We start from the raw sequence: 17,598 nt of genomic DNA on the forward strand, positions 1-17,598 counted from the left end.
GCCAATGGTGTTCTTATGGTGGCTGAACAGATCATAGAATCATAGAATCGTGGAGTCGCAAGGGACTTGGAGCGCAGTCTAGTCCAACCCCCAGCAATGCAGTAATCTCAACAAAATCATCCATGACAGATGGCCATCCAACCTCTGCTTAAAAACCGCCACAGAAGGAGAGTCCACCACCTTTCCTGGGAGTCTGTCTCCTGATGTATATTTTGCTCTAGGAGGCCTAGCTTGCTCAGAATTGAGTACACCCTTCCAGAGTTAACACTAAATACAATACTTCTGGCAAATAGCTGCTAGAGGGCCGTGAAAAATTGTGTCTCATGCTTTTTACGCTCATCTACCCATATACCATCTGAAACGAATGGGGCCCATTGGTTGCCAGATGTGATCCCCCCCCAACTCTCCTGCCCCACCAATAATGGCGTATGCCAGTGGTTTTCAACCAATGTTCCATGGCACCCTGGGGTGCCTTTGAAGGATGGTCAAGGATGTTGTGGGCAACACTGGCGTCTGTCCCTCTTTCCTTTCCTGCCTCTGATGCCCTCTCATGTCTCTGCCTCCCAAAGGCTCTTGGGGGGGGGGGAGAGTTCAGGGGTGTTCAGAGGACTCTCAAGCGAGGACGCTGAGGGAACACTCCACAAGGGAGGGGGTTCAAAAAAGGTCGAGGGGCTGCCAGTTTTGCAAGCAAGTTTGCCAGTAGAAGGAATGATGGTCTCTCTAACCATGCCTCGTTCTGCCACCCAACTTGGATTCTACAGGCGCCCGCCTTCTGCTACTTTTTGCACCACCCTCACGAATACATTTGGGGTCCACTCTTTTCCCCCCAGCCTTTACCTGCCTCAGGAAAGAACCACAACCACCCTCTCCTCCGAGGGAAAGGTTTTTGCAAGACTAGTAGAACAAGTGCACATTTCTAAGCACAGAGGACACCCCCCTCCCTGGCAGCAGGTATAGAGTTGAAATAGAAGCCTAAGTGGCACACGAACCCTTCAAGACCAGCCACTTGCAATTGCCCTGTCTGCTCATGGTTCACCATGAAAATGGGCCTTTCCACCCGTTTGGCAGTTGAACTCAGAGTCCACTATCTAATGCCCCTTTGCAAGCTTTGTTGAGGTCTGCACAGGAATAGTCCTAAGCCTAAAGCTCCTTTGTCCTGATCAGAAGGCATCACATTATAAAGACTGACCACCCCTCCCAACAAGGAATGGAAAATGTTTTTACATGCTTAAAACACAGAACTAGCGATATGTGTAAACTGGACAGCCCTTTCAGTTTGGAAACCACAACATCAACTTGTGTCTTTAACATGTTCACCAACTACGAGATTCACAGGTCACTGACAACATCCATCCCACTGGAACGAGGTTTTTACGCAACTTCCCATTCATTTCATGGGAGTTTTCCAGGGGAGACTTTCAGAGCGGAATGTTCCTATGACCCTTCTTGTCAGCAAACAGCCATGAGAATCATATTGGCGATGGGCATCTATGCACATGAAATGTCTACCCCCTCTTAATACCTCTTCCAACTCTCATTTTTTAGATGTCTGAGCTGGTGCTGGAGAAGAACTGGGGAGTTGACCTCTGTGTCTTGCAAGCTTGACAAAAACGGGGTATGGGGTTGGCGGGAAAGGAGAGTCCAGCATGATGCCAGATCACTTATCTTGTCTCTCCCTTTCCAGCACCAACAACGATGCTTAAAGATGTCTGGTCCCACTTCATGTTTATATTTTCTGGTCTAGCCCCAGAGGAGAAGGCAGACCCCCTCAGAGACTGAACGGTCAGGGTCCATGACACGAGAGACGCTATTGGACAACAGGTGACGTTCCCTTAGCCCCTTCCCTCCCTGAGCAGTTACCTGTGCTAGACCTTGCTTATCCAGAGTTTCCCACAATGCTTCAGTAGGGGCGGTTAGCATCCTTTGGCCTCTTCAGCTGCACCTTCAGCCTCTTCATGCCAATCTGGAAGCCGTTCATAGCCTGGATGGCAGCTTGGGCACTAGCAGGATTGTCAAAACTCACAAAGCCTGTCAAGACACAAGGCAAAGGCGCAGGGTTTAACCAGCTGGAGGGGGTCGCCGGGCCACCCCACACACAAGACCAACTTCAAGGATGAGGATGGAGTGCGGGCGAAGGGGGTCGGTGGATGGCAGAGCTGCCAGGTGGCACCAAAGGCGGGATGGTATGGCTGCTCTGTTGTCATGGCGGGGAGAAGGAAGGGTGCAGATGGGATGGACAGAGCCTTGACCTCTGGCAAGTCTTGGCTGACAGGTGAGGTGGGAAGTGAGGCCATGGGGAGAGCTGGGTCCAGGTGAAGGAACTGGCATGGGTTGGTGTGGCTCATTTGATGACAACCAGAAACTGTGCCAGGTTCAAGGTCCTTGTGTCTATTTACAAAGCCCTGAACAACTTAGGTCCAGAGTTCCTCTTTGAGACCATAGCTGGTCATTCCCCCAAGCTGGTGAGGCTCATTCGACAAGAAGAAGAAACTGAGCCTTTAGTGTCATTCTCCTAGTCCAGTAGAACTCTCTGCCACTAGAGATTCAGCAGGACCTTCCGTGCCAACTTTTAAATGCCTGATGAAAACTTTTCTATTCTGCCAGACCTATGCAGCCTTCCATAACGGTTAAGTGTTAACTTTTTTACATTGTTTTTCTTGTATGGCTCATTATCAGTGTTTGTTTGTTTGTTTGTTTAACAGAAAAAAGGTGCTGTTACTCACCATGAAGTAGTTACAGTAAGTGCGGCACTTTTAACATTGGGGTGGGGGGAGGTGATAGTACTGTGTATCCTTGAGTACCCCCAGAAAAAAGCAAGGCTTATTATTATTATTATTATTATTATTATTATTATTATTATTATTATTTGTATACCATCCTTCATCCATAGATCTCTGGGCAGTTCACAGCATAAAAATACAAAATATTTTATGCTTGTACTGCTGTAAACCACATTGATTTATATTTTTTTTATAACGGAGCAGTATACAGATATTTTTACAAATAAATAAACAAATGTCACTGTCCATCAGAACTCAAGAGTCAAGGGCAGAAACAGTCTCCATTGCAGCAGGGGCAAACCCTGAGCTACAGGAGATCTTGCAGGGGAGGCGAGAGAGGAAGGCTGATGGGATGAAAGGTCTGGGTCCCAGAAAACAAAGGGACTCAGCAGTGGGGTCTGAAACATGGTGGGGTGTCTGTCTGCCTTGAGGCTAACAAAGCCAGGTTCCATTTAAGGAAGTCAGAAAAGGTTGGTGGGCGGCTGTGCATGCAAATGTTCAGGGACCTGTGTTTGGACCTGTAGGAAGAACATTCTAGCAAGCGGAATAGTCAGTGTGCATGCTTGCTGGCGAACACATGAACAAGGCTGCTCATTTCCAAGCACAATTCAAAGTGTTGGTCCTGACCTTTAAAGCCCTAAGTGACCTCAGCCCAGTATACCTGAAGGAGCGTCTCCATCGTCCAGCCCGGACACTGAGGTCCACCTGTGAGGGCCTTCTGGCAGTTCTCTCCCTGTGAGAAGTGAGGTTACAGGGAACCAGGCAGACGGCCTTCTCGGTAGTGGCTGTTGAATGGTTTCTTTAAATGTAAAGGTTCATCATTGTTCCACTCCATGTGTATGTCTTTAAGGGGCTGGAGTAAGGGGCCAGAGCAAGATAACGAGACCCAGCTTTACAGCTGTGAAACATAGCAGGTGCTGCTGAGTTGTATTTGATTAAGGCGTGTCAGCATTTGGGTGTAGTATATAAGGAGCAGCACCTAGCTCTCCCATTACCCTGGGGGATGGGTTGGTGGTTGGGTCTGGTTTGTTGATGTGTTTAGTGTAAATGGAGTTTTTGTTTTTCTTATTAAAACCTTTAAGTACTTTTTGAGTCCTTTCTTTTTAATGCATGATCTCCCCAGCAAGCTCTCTGCAGCGTTACTATACTGCAACAAGCCAACATCTTTGGTTATGGGCCCAGCTGCTGAGTGGATGACTGCATATTTTTGGACTCTGGGAAAGGTTTGAAAACTCCTCCTCCTGTTAGCGTAGTTTTTGTGGGTCTGGAAGAGTTCCAGAATGGTTGACCGGGTTCCTGAAGCTGAGAAGGCTCTGGTCTTCCCACAGCTAACAGATGAGAACTATAGTTTATGGTCTTTTCGGGTGGAGGCGCTTTTGACCTCTAGAGAAGTATGGACCTATGTAACTGATGACCCTCCTAACCCTGTAACTAATGCTTGGTCGAAAGGAGATGCAAAAGCCAGGGCGATAATTAATTTGGCAGTCAGCGACCAGCAAGTAGACTATATAAGAAATAAGAAAACTGCCAAAGAAATGTGGGACAGTCTTGCAGCAGTGCATGTTAGAAAAGAGTCAGCATCTGCATTGACATTTTTCAAGCAGTTGTACCAGACGAAGTTGCAGCCTGGTGGTGATTTGGCAGCACACTTGAGACGTCTGGAGGCAATACGCGGCGAATTAATTCGAAGGGACACGGAGGTACCTGATATTCAGTATATTTTTATCATCCTTTGTTCCCTTAATGAGGACTTTGATGGTATAGCTAGCCAGATATCTGCCGTTCCACCAGCACAATTAACTGTGGAAGGGGTAACGGCAAGATTAATGGGCGAGTTGGATAGAAGGGAGGCTTGTGCCATAAGCACTCCTGTTTCCAGAAAGAATGAGGAACACCATATGCAAACCTGTGGTGATACAACTGCATTTAAAGCTGCAAAGCGTTGTTGGTTCTGCAATAAGCAAGGACATTTTGCAAGGGACTGCAGATCCAAAAGAAAGCAAAGTACTCCCAAGTCTGTTTCTGTTCGTCAATCACGGTCGTCAGCCCAGCAGCCGACATCGTACTGTAAAGACAGAAACGAGCCGCGAGCTTTTCACGCTCGGACTAAAGATCGTAAAAGACCTAAAGGTGCCAAGTGGAAGTCTTTTGTTATTGACACAGGAGCATCGCAGCACGTTTGCAATGATCGAAGCTTGTTTATTTCTTTCGAAGAGGAAATTGGTAATGTACATTTAGCCAATTCACAAGTCTTGCAGTCGCTTGGCAGGGGTACTGTTAAACTTGACTCTTTAAACATTACAATAGCGAACTGCATTTACTGCCCGTCAGTGGACAATTTATTATCAGTAAGGTGTTTTGCTCGTCAAGGCATAACTGTGCGTTTCTTAAAGTCTATGTGTGAGTTTTTCGAGGGGAACAAACGTCTATTGTATGCTCGGGAATCTGATGGTTTATATAGACTGTATTTTCGCACCTACTCCCAATCGCCTATAAATTGCAGAGTAGCACAGTCAAGCCAGGGGTTGAGGAATGTAAGACCACATTCTGGGTGTGTCCACATGGCGCACAGAATTCTGGGACACCTGAATTTTGCTGATGTAATTAAGACACAGAATATTGTTAATGGCCTCAACTTAAAACCATGCAAATTCTTTATGCAATGTCTATCCTGTTGCAAGAATAAGATTAAAGTCGCACGCAAGGGTAGGTGCTCAGATAGAAAAGTAACTGAGCCATTTGAGCGTGTACATTGTGATTTAGTTGGGCCACTCCCACCATCCTTAGGAGGTTCAAAGTACTGGCTTACCCTGATAGACCAGTATAGTAGATATTGTTGGACTTATGCAATAGCTGAGAAGTCCCAAGCATTTGAGAAGTACAAGGTTTTTTGCAACTGGGTAAAAACACACTTTAACAAACCAATTAAGAACCTGTTTTCTGACCGGGGTGGGGAATTTGTTTCTGAGGATTTTGAGAAATTCCTGGAAGTGCAGGGGACTACTCATGAGTTATCTTGCCCCCGAAGTCCCTGGCAAAATGGACTTGTTGAAGTTGTGCAGCGTGACTTGCAGGCAGGGGTTAAAACTTATCTGCACGATGCTAATCTGCCCAAAGCATTTTGGGCTGAAGCACTCAATGCCTTTTGCCATGTTAGAAATCGCAGTTATCATTCTGGTTTAGATGTCACCCCCTATGAGAAGTTGTTTAAAAAACGCCCTAATCTGAAATACCTACGCTTTTGGGGTTCAGATGTAATCATGTATTATCCTGCGAAGCAGAAATTGGGTGAGCGTAGTGTTCAGGGGAAATTAATGGGCTACCAGCAGGGGGCGTACAGAATTTACATACCAGCAACTGGCAAATTTCATATTACCAGAAGCATGATACAAACTGTAAATTGGAATGGAGTTGCTGTTTTCCAAGATACTGATGGTATAAATGATACTGAGGAAGAAGAGGAAGAAGCAGCAGCAGGAGAAAATGGTGCTTCTGAATTAATGGGGAAAGACAAAAAGCCTGTTGAATCGGATAATTTGTTTGAGGATTTAAAGTCACAGGCACCCGAGGGGAGGTTAGATTCTCTTGAGTTTTCTGACCGTGAGCTTAGCCTACAGGCACCTCTTCAGTCTGACAATGATGATTTACAACCTGAAACTAGTAGTTCACTGAGTCCCATAAAGTCTGAGGAGTCTGACTCTCCTTCCGGACTGAGACGTTCAGATAGAAAGAGGCAGAAGCCACAACGTTTCGCAGATGAACATTTTAATACTGTGTATGCCAATAAGGCGGTTTTTGAGCCCAAAAGCTACAGTGATGTTCAGAATTTACCTAAGCACCAAGCTGTAAATTGGTATAAAGCTATGAACTCTGAGATAGCTTCTTTAAAAGAGCATAACACTTGGTCTCTTGTACCACAAACCCCAGATATGAGACTTATTGATTCAAAATGGGTTTATAGAGTTAAAATGAATGACAAAAATGAAGTTGTAAGGTACAAGGCAAGACTAGTTGCTAAGGGTTTTCAACAAATTCCAGGCGAAGATTATGATTTGTGCTATTCACCAAGTGTAAAATATGAAACAGTTAAGCTTTTGTTAAAAGATGCATCACAACGTGGACATTCTGTTTATCACCTAGACATAAAAACTGCATATTTGTTTGCAGATTTAAAAGAACAATTTTTTATGCGTGTCCCTGAAGGCATAGACGCTGCTGAAGGTTTGGTATGCAAATTAAATAAATCTCTTTATGGTCTGCACCAAAGTGGAAGGAATTGGCACCAAACTTTAGCAAAAGAATTGCTAGATATTGGTTTTTCACAAGGAAAGGCAGACAATTGTGTGTTTATAAAGGAAAGGGCAAACTCTGTAACAAAAATATGTGTGTATGTAGATGACGTGTTAATTTCTACAAAAACTAAACAGGAATATGAACAGGTAGTTTCACAGTTACAGAAGAAATTTGATGTGGTGGAATTAGGCATAGCTAAAAATTACTTATCCATGCAAATTGAAAAAGACAAAAATGGATCTTTTCTGGTTCATCAAACTGCAAAAATTGATGATCTTGTTGAAATGCTATGTTTAGAAAATGCAAATGGGAAGGAAACGCCTATGGTGTGTGGTTTCACCTTTACAGGTGAAGATAAGCCATTTCCTAACAAAACTTTGTATCGTTCTGCTATAGGCAAGCTAAATTTCATTCAAAGAATCTCAAGACCAGATATAACTTATGCTTTTCATTTCCTGGCAAAATTTGTGGAAAAGCCCACTACACAATGTTTCTCTGCTCTTAAGAGAGTGGTAATGTACCTTAAACATACCAAACATTATAGGTTACAGTTTACAACATGTATTGACAAAGGTTTTGAAATTTTCTGCGATGCATCTCATGCAGTGGAACAAAATAATTGCAGGGGTGTGTCTGGTATGGTGTTTTGTTACAACGGTTGTCCATTTGAATGGAAGTCCCAGACACAAACCATTATTTGTCTCTCCACAACAGAGAGTGAATTATGTGCATGCGTTCAGGCCACTCGTGATGTAGAATGGTATCTGCAGGTATTTGCAGACCTACAAATGCAAGTAACACTACCAGTAAGAGTTTACCTTGATTCCCAGAGTGGACATGCTATCCTGTGTTCAGAGACCAATACGCAGCGCACTAGAGTCTTAAGATTACGTTTAGAATTTGTAAAGAAACTAATTACTGATGGAATGGTTGTATTTAAATATGTTCCAGGTGACAATCAAATTGCGGACATTTTTACTAAAGCACTTCCAAAGGTTACACATGAAAAACATGTACAAAGTATGCTTTATGTTTTTGTTCCACAATGATGAACCGCAGGGGAAATGTTGAATGGTTTCTTTAAATGTAAAGGTTCATCATTGTTCCACTCCATGTGTATGTCTTTAAGGGGCCGGAGTAAGGGGCCAGAGCAAGATAACGAGACCCAGCTTTACAGCTGTGAAACATAGCAGGTGCTGCTGAGTTGTATTTGATTAAGGCGTGTCAGCATTTGGGTGTAGTATATAAGGAGCAGCACCTAGCTCTCCCATTACCCTGGGGGATGGGTTGGTGGTTGGGTCTGGTTTGTTGATGTGTTTAGTGTAAATGGAGTTTTTGTTTTTCTTATTAAAACCTTTAAGTACTTTTTGAGTCCTTTCTTTTTAATGCATGATCTCCCCAGCAAGCTCTCTGCAGCGTTACTATACTGCAACAAGCCAACAGTGGCACCAGCCCTCCCATCAGATGTCAAGGAAATCAACAACTACCTGACTTTTAGAAGACACCTGAAGGCAGCCCTGTTTCAGGAAGTTTTTAATGTCTGGTGTTCTATTGTGCTTTTAATTCTGTTGGGAACTGCCCAGAGTAGCTGGGGAAACCCAGCCAGATGGGCGGGGTATGAATAAAATATTATTATTATTATTATTATTATTATTATTATTATTATTATTAGTCAGAGAATTGTAGAGCAGGAAGGAACCCCAAGGATCATGCAGTGATCTGAAAAGGAGATGCTTCTGCCAGAGGCAAGTTACATTTTCCGTGGGCCTAACATGCAATATTTTGTCACTGAAAGTGGAGAAATAAAATGATTCTGCTCCCCATTCCAAGATAATGTGCCCTTTATGGGACTTTGGTGCAGTTTGGAGGGTGGATATAATATTTCTCAGCAATGTGAGATGGGGGAAGATTGTGATCAGGGCCTCCCACTTTTTAAAATGGAGCTTCTAATTTTATACAGGTGGTGTTTAGCACCTTCCTTCCACTGTGACTATACTCTTTATTAGTTTCTTGGTGTGTGTGTGGGGGGGCCCTGGAGACCAGGAAGAAAGTTGTGAACACCAGCAAACCTTATTTCTCAAAACCTTCCTGTTTTGCACTGCTTAGCCTCTCCCCCCTTTTCCTTTCCTTTCCCCACTTCCGTTGCTCAGAGGGTGTACATTAGGGAGTGGGCAGAAGTTTGGCCCTGTTCACATTTAAAGGAGAGCCCTGCGCCATTTAATGTAGAGACAGAAACACAGCCATTCTTCAAAATCCACACTTCTTTGAATTTTGCAATGCATTATATTTTTGGGGGGTGGGGTGGGGGATTGTATTGCAAAAAATTTGTATATTAGGCAAAAATTGCATGCAAGAATGTACGTTAGCAGAACAAGATGCTAAAATGCAATTTATACACATACAAAACTGGAATCTGGAGAACTGAAGATTGGAAAAACGAGAAATTCTGAGAAACCGAAATTGTCAGATTCTCCCATCCCTATGGTGCATCTTCACTGCCTAGTTTTGGAGTTCAGACCTCACGTTTTTTTGATATAAAACACTCAGGGTTGGAGGAGCCCTCTCATCACAGCCTGGTTAACCGTATCCCATGCATTACACGGGATCAGCCTTGGATTGGGTCTAGCAGTAATAATATAACACCCTGAATCGAGTTCTTGGAAGGTCTTACTCTTCTTTAGATGACAGAGAGAGAGAGAAGGAGAGGTTAAAAAGCTCTTAGCTCATTCCATGCCTACGTTAATTAATAATCAGAGAAATATATGTACTAGTCTGAAGATGGTTGGTAGGAGGACAGGGTTTTGTGATAAATCTATTTTATGTTTTTTTTCTCCGGGATTATGTTAAAAGGCTGTGCTAAATAAATGATTTAGCAAGGCTGTAAAGGATCAAGAAATTTGCAAGGGTTGCAGCTCAGGGCATCTGATCTCCCTTGTTCCGCAAAGTTGCCAGCTCTAAAATATGGGAGTTCTTATTCGAAGGGAGTGTCCAGTTTAGTTGCTGCTGCTGCTGCTGCTACAAAGCCGCCCCCAGCAGGAATTTGCTAGGAGCAGCACTTTTGGTGCAGCAGCAAATGGAGGGGATTCATGGCAAGGCTTTTGTGCCTGTAGTTCTGTGGCTTAAGTGCAAGGGTGTGTGTGTGTGTGTGTGTGTGTGTGAAGGATGCTTTAAAGGAGTTATGGAAATTCTCAAATGGAACCCAAAGGCCATCTAGTCCCAATTATAACTCTGCTTGAATAACAGGACCACACTTCCAGCATTGCTGTGTCTGTAGAGCAACCCACTGGAATCCAGTTTGCTCCCATGGCAATCGAGCCAGGGAAGCTGATACAATGCCCTCCAACTGTTAATGGACCTCAACCTCCCATCATTGCCCTTGCTGCCTGAGGCTGATGGGCTTTGTAGTCCAGTGACATCCCAAAGGCTATCACTGCAGCAGAGCACAAGCAAGTCATCCAGCTAGTGGACAACCTTCTGAATTTGGCAGAGTGGAAATTGGACCAGAAAGACCCATGCAGTTGGCCCTGCATAAGCAGCCGCTTGGATGCGGGTGGCGCTGTGGGTTAAACCACAGAGCCTAGGGCTTGCCGATCAGAAGGTTGGCGGTTCAAATCCCCGTGACGGGGTGAGCTCCCGTTGCTCGGTCCCTGCTCCTGCCAACCTAGCAGTTTGAAAACACGTCAAAGTGCAAGTAGATAAATAGGTACCGTTCCAGCGGGAAGGTAAACGGTGTTTCCGTGTGCTGCTCTGGTTCGCCAGAAGCGGCTTAGTTATGCTGGCCACATGACCCAGAAGCTGCACGCCGGCTCCCTTGGCCAATAAAGCAAGATGAGCGCCGCAACCCCAAAGTTGGTCACGACTGGACCTAATGGTCAGGGGTCCCTTTACCCTTTACCTTTAAGCAGCCGCTACATGTTGCACCGACTACCTAGCGGTGTGGGATTCTACCAAAGGGAAGCTGCTCTCGGGCCACTGAAGGGGCTCCAGATGTATTGCCAAAGAGCAAAAAGGTGGCTCGAGCAATTAAGCCAAGCTGCATGCGGCAAAGGCAAAGTGCTGCAGTAGTCGCCAGGTGATGCTCTCTCAAACGGGAGAGCTAGCTATGGTGGAGGATCGGGAAAAAGGTACCCTTGATAAGAATATAAGAGCCTGCTGGAGCAGGCCAATGACCCACCTAGCCCAGCATCCTATTCTCACATTGGCTAAACAGCTGCCATTATGGGAAACCTGCAAGCCAGATCTGAGGACAACAGCTCACTCCCCTCCAGTGGTTTCCGGCAGCTGGAATTCAGAAGCATTGTCTACCAGCTCCACCTGGTACACAGGCTGAGACCCTCCCTGCCCGCGAACTGTCTCGCCAGAGTGGTGCATGCTCTGGTTATCTCCTGCTTGGACTACAGCAATGCGGTCTATGTGGGGCTACCTTTGAAGGTGACCCGGAAACTACAACTAATCCAGAATGCGGCAGCTAGACTGGTGACTGGGGGCGGCTGCCGAGACCACATAACACCGGTTTACATTGGCTCCCAGGACATTTCTGAGCACAAGTGTTGGTGCTGACCTTTTAAACCCTAAACAGTCTCTGTCCAGTATACTTGAAGGAGCGTCTCCACCCCATTGTTCTGCCCGGATGCTGAGGTCCAGTGCCGAGGGCCTTCTGGTGGTTCCCTCACTGCGAGAAGCAAAGCTACAGGGAACCAGGCAGAGGGCCTTCTTGGTAGTGGCACCTGCCCTGTGGAACGTTCTCCCACCAGATGTCAAGGAGAACAACAACTACCAGACTTTTAGAAGACATCTGAAGGCAGCCCTGTTCAGGGAAGTTTTTAATGTGTGACATTTTAATGTATTTTTAATCTTTGTTGGAAGCCGCCCAGAGTGGCTGGGGAAACCCAGCCAGATGGGCAGGGTACAAATAATACATCATCATCATCATCATCATCATCATCATCATCATCATCATTATTATTACCTCCAACTGGGGATAGTCACAATGACTAGTAGCCATCAATAGCCCATGTTACTCACCCTTTGAGTTCCTTTTACTGACTCTGTTCCATATCAGTGTGTCCCTCCATTTCCCACGTCTTATTTTCCCCACCAAATAATTTTAAAATCTAAAATCTTAAAGGCAGAATAAATGAGAAAACATTAGCCAATGTGTGGAAATATATTGGGTCAAAGCAGTAGACCCATTGCAATCAACAGACAAGTTATTTTTGCCCAGTGATTTCAACGGGTCTACTTGGAGTTTTGACTACATTGGACATCAGCCACTATACATATTTTAGCTGAAGAATCTGGTTGATTTTGTTATTGCTGGAGAGATCTCAGGATTTAACCCTGTGAACGGCTGGCGGGCTTGAATCGCACGTGCCGTCAACTTTCATATTTCTTCCATGCTTCCTTCGTACTAATAAATGAGCTTCTGTATGGAAAAATTGTGATTCAAGCAGTGGAAATGCAAAGTTAGTTTTCATTGATTCGTCACATAATTTCTCCATGTAGGAGTTCATTTATAAGGAAGAGTAATTGCAGAATAATTGTCTAGGAAAAAAATCACCTCGTGGCAGGGTGGATAAAAATCGATGATTTTTTTTTAAACAAACAAACAAACAAAATTGGAGCTTTTAAATTCAAATAGGATTTTTTTATATAAAAAAAATCTAATTACAGTAAGCATCTCTTTTCATATAAGACTGTATGGAAAATGAAATCTGAATTTAACGCAAACAAGCAAGTTAACGCCTGGACTTACGTTGTCTTAAATCGGAACCATGAGTGTCTCTCAAAGATGTTGAATTAAAGACTGTTCTTCTGTGCAGGGAGGGGAGAGCTGGGAAGTTAAATTGTATGAACAACAGAATAAATAATGTATTTCAGCTATTACTGTGGGTTTCTTTCCTGGCCTAGGGAATAGCAGCCATCCTTGGACTAGCATTCAGGGAATGCCATCATGTATCTCTTCAGCATCATCCAGAGACATTAAATGGATAGTTCTGCTCTCTTTCTTTTTAAATGCCCTCCATCTATCTGAGCTCTCCACTGTATTCACTTCTTGAATTATGAATATTTATAAACTCTACCAGCCAAGATAGCATGGAGATTTACTTTCTATCTCCTGCAGGGTGGGGCGGTGGGGAACCAAAACTATTTTGCCCACAGACTGCTATCCCTTGCCTTGAAGAAGTTCTGGACACTTACAGGTCCGACAGCTCCTGTGCATATTTACTCAGAGCCTAGGGCTTGACGATCGGAAGGTCGGCGGTTTGAATCCCCGTGACGGGGTGAGCTCCCGTTGCTCGGTCCCAGCTCCTGCCAACCTAGCAGTTTGAAAGCACATCAAGTGCAAGTAGATAAATAGGTACCGCTCCGGCGGGAAGGGAAACGGCTTTTCCGTGCGCTGCTCTGGTTCACCAGAAGCGGCTTAGTCATGCTGGCCACATGACCCGGAAAAACTGTCTGCAGACAAACGTCAGCTCCCTCGGCCAGTAAAGCGAGATGAGCGCCGCAACCCCAGAGTCGTTCATGGCTGGACTTAACTGTCAGGGGTTCTTTACCTTTATCCCCTGCCCACCCACCCCCCATACTTGGTTCAGGAGGGCTTACTTTGGAGTAACTGAGCACAGGATTGCAGCTTTAGGCTTCAAATGCACTCTCGCAAGGCATCCTTGCACATGAGCAGCCAGGGAAGCAAAACAAACACCTCTCCTTTCTAAGCAGAGATAATTCTGTAGCATGGGCTGCTATGACCAACGTTTCTTGATCATGCTCTTAGGATGTATAAGGCAGGGGTCAGCAAACTTTTTCAGCAGGGGGCCGGTCCACTGTCCCTCAGACCTTGTGGGGGGCCAGACTATATTTTTAGGGGAAAAATTCCTATGCTCCACAAATGACCCAGAGATCCATTTTAAATAAATGCACACATTCTACTCATGTAAAAACACGCTGATTCCTGGAACTTCTGTGGGCCGGATTTAGAAGACAATTGGGCTGGATCCGGCCCCCTGGTCTTAGTTTGCCTACCCATGGTATAAGGCAGTGGTTCTCAACCTGTAGGTCCCCAGATGTTGTTGGACTACAACTCCCATCATCCCTAGCCAGCATGACCAGTGGTCATTGATGATGGGAGTTGTAGTCCAACAGCATCTGGGGACCCAAAGGTTGAGAACCACTGGTATAAGGGTTCTCTTTGCTGCAAGGCTGGGGGCCCTGGGGCGTGGTTTTTGGAGCCTATTTGGAGGCAAAACAGTGTTTCCCAAAGTGAGTGGTACCACCTTATAGAGGGCAGTGGGATTTCCTAGGGGGAAGGTAAGAAGCAAGGGCTGCCAGACTTTCAAAAGCTGGTATCACCAAATCAAGTACATCAATTCTCTTGAATCAATTAGACTAAGTAGTTTTCAATGGATTTTGAATAAATGCGTAATTAATTGTTACTGAATTTTATTGTGCTATCCTCTTTCTTACAGCGTCATGCAAACCACTGCTCTGAATAATGCTTTTTTGGTAGGGTAGGGGGCTTTGGGGATGAGTTTATGGAAGCAAGGGGCAGTGGCCCCAAAAGGTTTGGGGTAGAGAGAGCAGCGCATAGAATCATAGTGTTGTAAGGGGTCCCTGGTGGTCATTTGAACCAGGCAGAGGGCCTTCTCGGTAGTGGCACCCGCCCTGCCACCAGATGTCAAAGAGAAAAACAACTACCAGATTTTTAGAAGACATCTGAAGGCAGCCCTCTTTAGGGAAGCTTTTAATGTTTAATAGACTATTGTATTTTAATATTTTGCTGGAAGCTGCTCAGAGTGGCTGGGGAAAACCCCAGCCAGATGGGCGGGGTTTAAATAATACATTATTATTATTATTTAGTCCAACCCCCTGCAATGCAGAAATCTCAACTAAAGCATCCATGGCTGATGGCCATCCAACCTCTGCGTAAAAACCTCCAGTGAGGGATTCTGTTCCACTGTCGGACAGCTCCTACTGTCAAAAGGTTCTTCCTGATGTTTAGTTGAAATCTCCCTTCTTGTAACTTGAAGCTATTGGTTTGAGTCCTGCCCTCCAGAGCAGGAGAAACCAAGTTTGCTCCATCTTCCATGTGACAGCCCATGTGACATGCTTGATGGGCAGCTCTTCCTGATCCTCTTTGCTCTGCTTTGCTGTTGGTTGGTCTCCCTCTCCCCCCCATCCAATAAGATTTGAGCTTTGGAGTGGGAGTGACACTTCGCTTGAGCGGACCAGGGAGGGAACTTAATCCTTCTGGTCACATTCTTGGAGACAGAGGGACAGAGTGTCCATAGGCTCGGCCAGTTGGTTTCCTACCTAATGCAAACATGCCCCACCCTTTTCTATAAATAAAATAAATAACTATCGAATGAATGAATAAATAAATGTGTGGTATGGCAGTGACTCCTGCTCACACCTGGTTCTGCTCCCACTGCGAGCATAAGTAGAATTTTAATTGCCAGTGAGCATGGGTGGCAGGTGGCGCTGTGGGTTAAACCACAGAGCCTAGGACTTGCCAATTAGAAGGTTGGCGGTTTGAATCCCCGCGACGGGATGAGCTCCCGTTTCTCGGTCCCTGCTCCTGCCAACCTAGCAGTTTGAAAGCATGTCAAAGTGCAAGTAGATAAATAGGTACCGCTCCAGCGGGTAGGTAAACGGAGTTTCCGTGCGCTGCTCTGGTTCGCCAGAAGCGGCTTAGTTATGCTGGCCACATAACCTGGAAGCTGTACGCCGGCTCCCTCGGCCAGTAAAGCAAGATGAACGCCGCAACCCCAGAGTCGGCCATGACTGGACCTAATGGTCAGGGGTCCCTTTACCGTTGCCTCTTATGGTTGCTTCTACAAGAACTTGCAAAACGCGAAATTTTCTTTCCTTTTCTCCATGATTTAGAAAGGTAGCTTAGAGGCACAGAGCTGAAGATTGGGCTGAAGATTTCAAACCAGAAAGGATATGCATTAGCCTTCCTCACCCCTGCCTAGTTTTCCATTCATTCTCTGGCCTTCTACGCTGCCCCCACCCGACATTATTCTCCAGCTGCACCTCCTCTTCCAACCCTCCACCTTTGAAAGTTATCCAAAGGGGGACAAAATAACAAAGATTGGACCGGGAATCAATTGAAATATGCAGTCGAGTTTTCTTCTGCGATGTGACCTTTGCAATACCACCCATGTCCCTTCAAAAGGAAGAGAGAAAAGACAAGGAAGACCCTTGCAACTCATGTGCAGAGGGGTTTTTTGGTTGTTGTTGTTGCCTGGGAAAAGGCTGGGCTGTCCCTTTAACTGTGGAACAGCAGAGCAGCTGCTCCTCTTGCGCAGACATGCTTGCTAGGTCTGAAAGTTTTGGTAAGTCGGTACATAACTGACAGTTAGATTTATCTCCCCAATAAGCAATCAACATTATAATAAAGGAAAAATGCTTTCCGTGCACCTTTGAGAGCGCATCAGAAATTAATCTAAACATCAAATTAATTATAGTTTGTAAAATGAATAGTGGCTCACAGCCCTAATACTTGCGTGGCTCTTCCAACGCCCCCCCCCCGCCGGTCACCCTCCCTCCCTCCCTCCCCTGATTGCCTAGATGCTGTCGCGGAATGTGGGCGGAGGGCGAGAAGTTTTATGGGCCTCTATTTTTCATTCATACCTTCCCACCCAACTGGAGATTTTCCTCCTCCCACCGTTCGCAGCTGCCAAGTGCAGCGTGAGGCCCTGGCACGGAATAAACTTCACCGAAAGGTCAAGGAAAGGCCGGTGGGTGGGATCGGTTGCTGGGACTTGGAGCCTGCCTAGATGGCAGGGATTTTAAATTAATTAACGGAATTATAGAAGCATAGAACTGTAGAGTTGGAAGGGTTCCTGAGGGTCATCTGGTCCAACCCTCCGAAATGCTGGAATCTCAACTAACATGGCAGAGATGGCCATCTAACCTCTGCTTAAAAACCTTTAAGGAAGGAGAGTCCACAACCTCCTGAGGAAGACCATTCCACTGTCAAACAGCTCTTACTGAAATCAAGATATACTATGTCTGCACATTCCCCTGATCTGCCAAATTTGTAACTCTAAAAAGAAATGGGATTTGTCTGGCATGACTTGTTCTGGAGAAACCCATGTTGGGTCTTAGTAATCACAGCACACAATCAATCAATCAATCAATCAATCAATCGACTGATTGATTTTAAAAAAGAACAATCCATATTTTTGTGGTCCACTTTCTCAGTGGCCAATAGTGGGCTGTTATCCCTTCTGAAAATCGCTTGCCCCATCTCACAAGAATCCATCAAGAGGGCTTCTTTGGGAGGTGGGGGAAGACTTCAAAAATTGTTAATTATTCCCAGAAGAGATGGCCCCTTGCCCCTGTGTTCGCCAGCCAGGTATAAATCACAGAATGGAATGGAAAGAACCCCAGAGGGAACCACAGCTAAAGATTCCCTGGCAGATGGCCATCCAAGCTCTGTTTAAAAACCTCCAATGAAGGAGAGTCCACCACCTTCTGAAGTGGTTGAGCAGCTCTTAGTGTCAGAAGGTTCTTCCTAACA

The 17,598-nt window shown here is 45.3% G+C and overlaps 1 protein-coding gene across 13 annotated transcripts in view; it reads right to left on the reverse strand.

The window, feature by feature from the left end:
• The window catches only part of CELF4 (CUGBP Elav-like family member 4), an 815,176-nt gene that overhangs the window by 26,205 nt on the left and 771,373 nt on the right, over positions 1 to 17,598 (reverse strand). For all 13 annotated transcript variants that reach the window (XR_014224487.1, XM_082242033.1, XM_082242038.1 and 10 more), the window contains exon 12: positions 1,861 to 2,028. Coding sequence is in view for 12 of the 13 variants with exons in the window: in XM_082242033.1 (XP_082098159.1) it covers positions 1,901 to 2,028 (128 nt within the window). In the remaining variant the exon portion in view is untranslated. The remainder of the gene's footprint in view (positions 1 to 1,860; positions 2,029 to 17,598) is intronic.

The sequence above is a fragment of the Podarcis vaucheri genome (assembly GCF_965113315.1).
Source record: "Podarcis vaucheri genome assembly, chromosome: 11".
In the NCBI taxonomy this organism is placed as follows: domain Eukaryota; kingdom Metazoa; phylum Chordata; class Lepidosauria; order Squamata; family Lacertidae; genus Podarcis; species Podarcis vaucheri.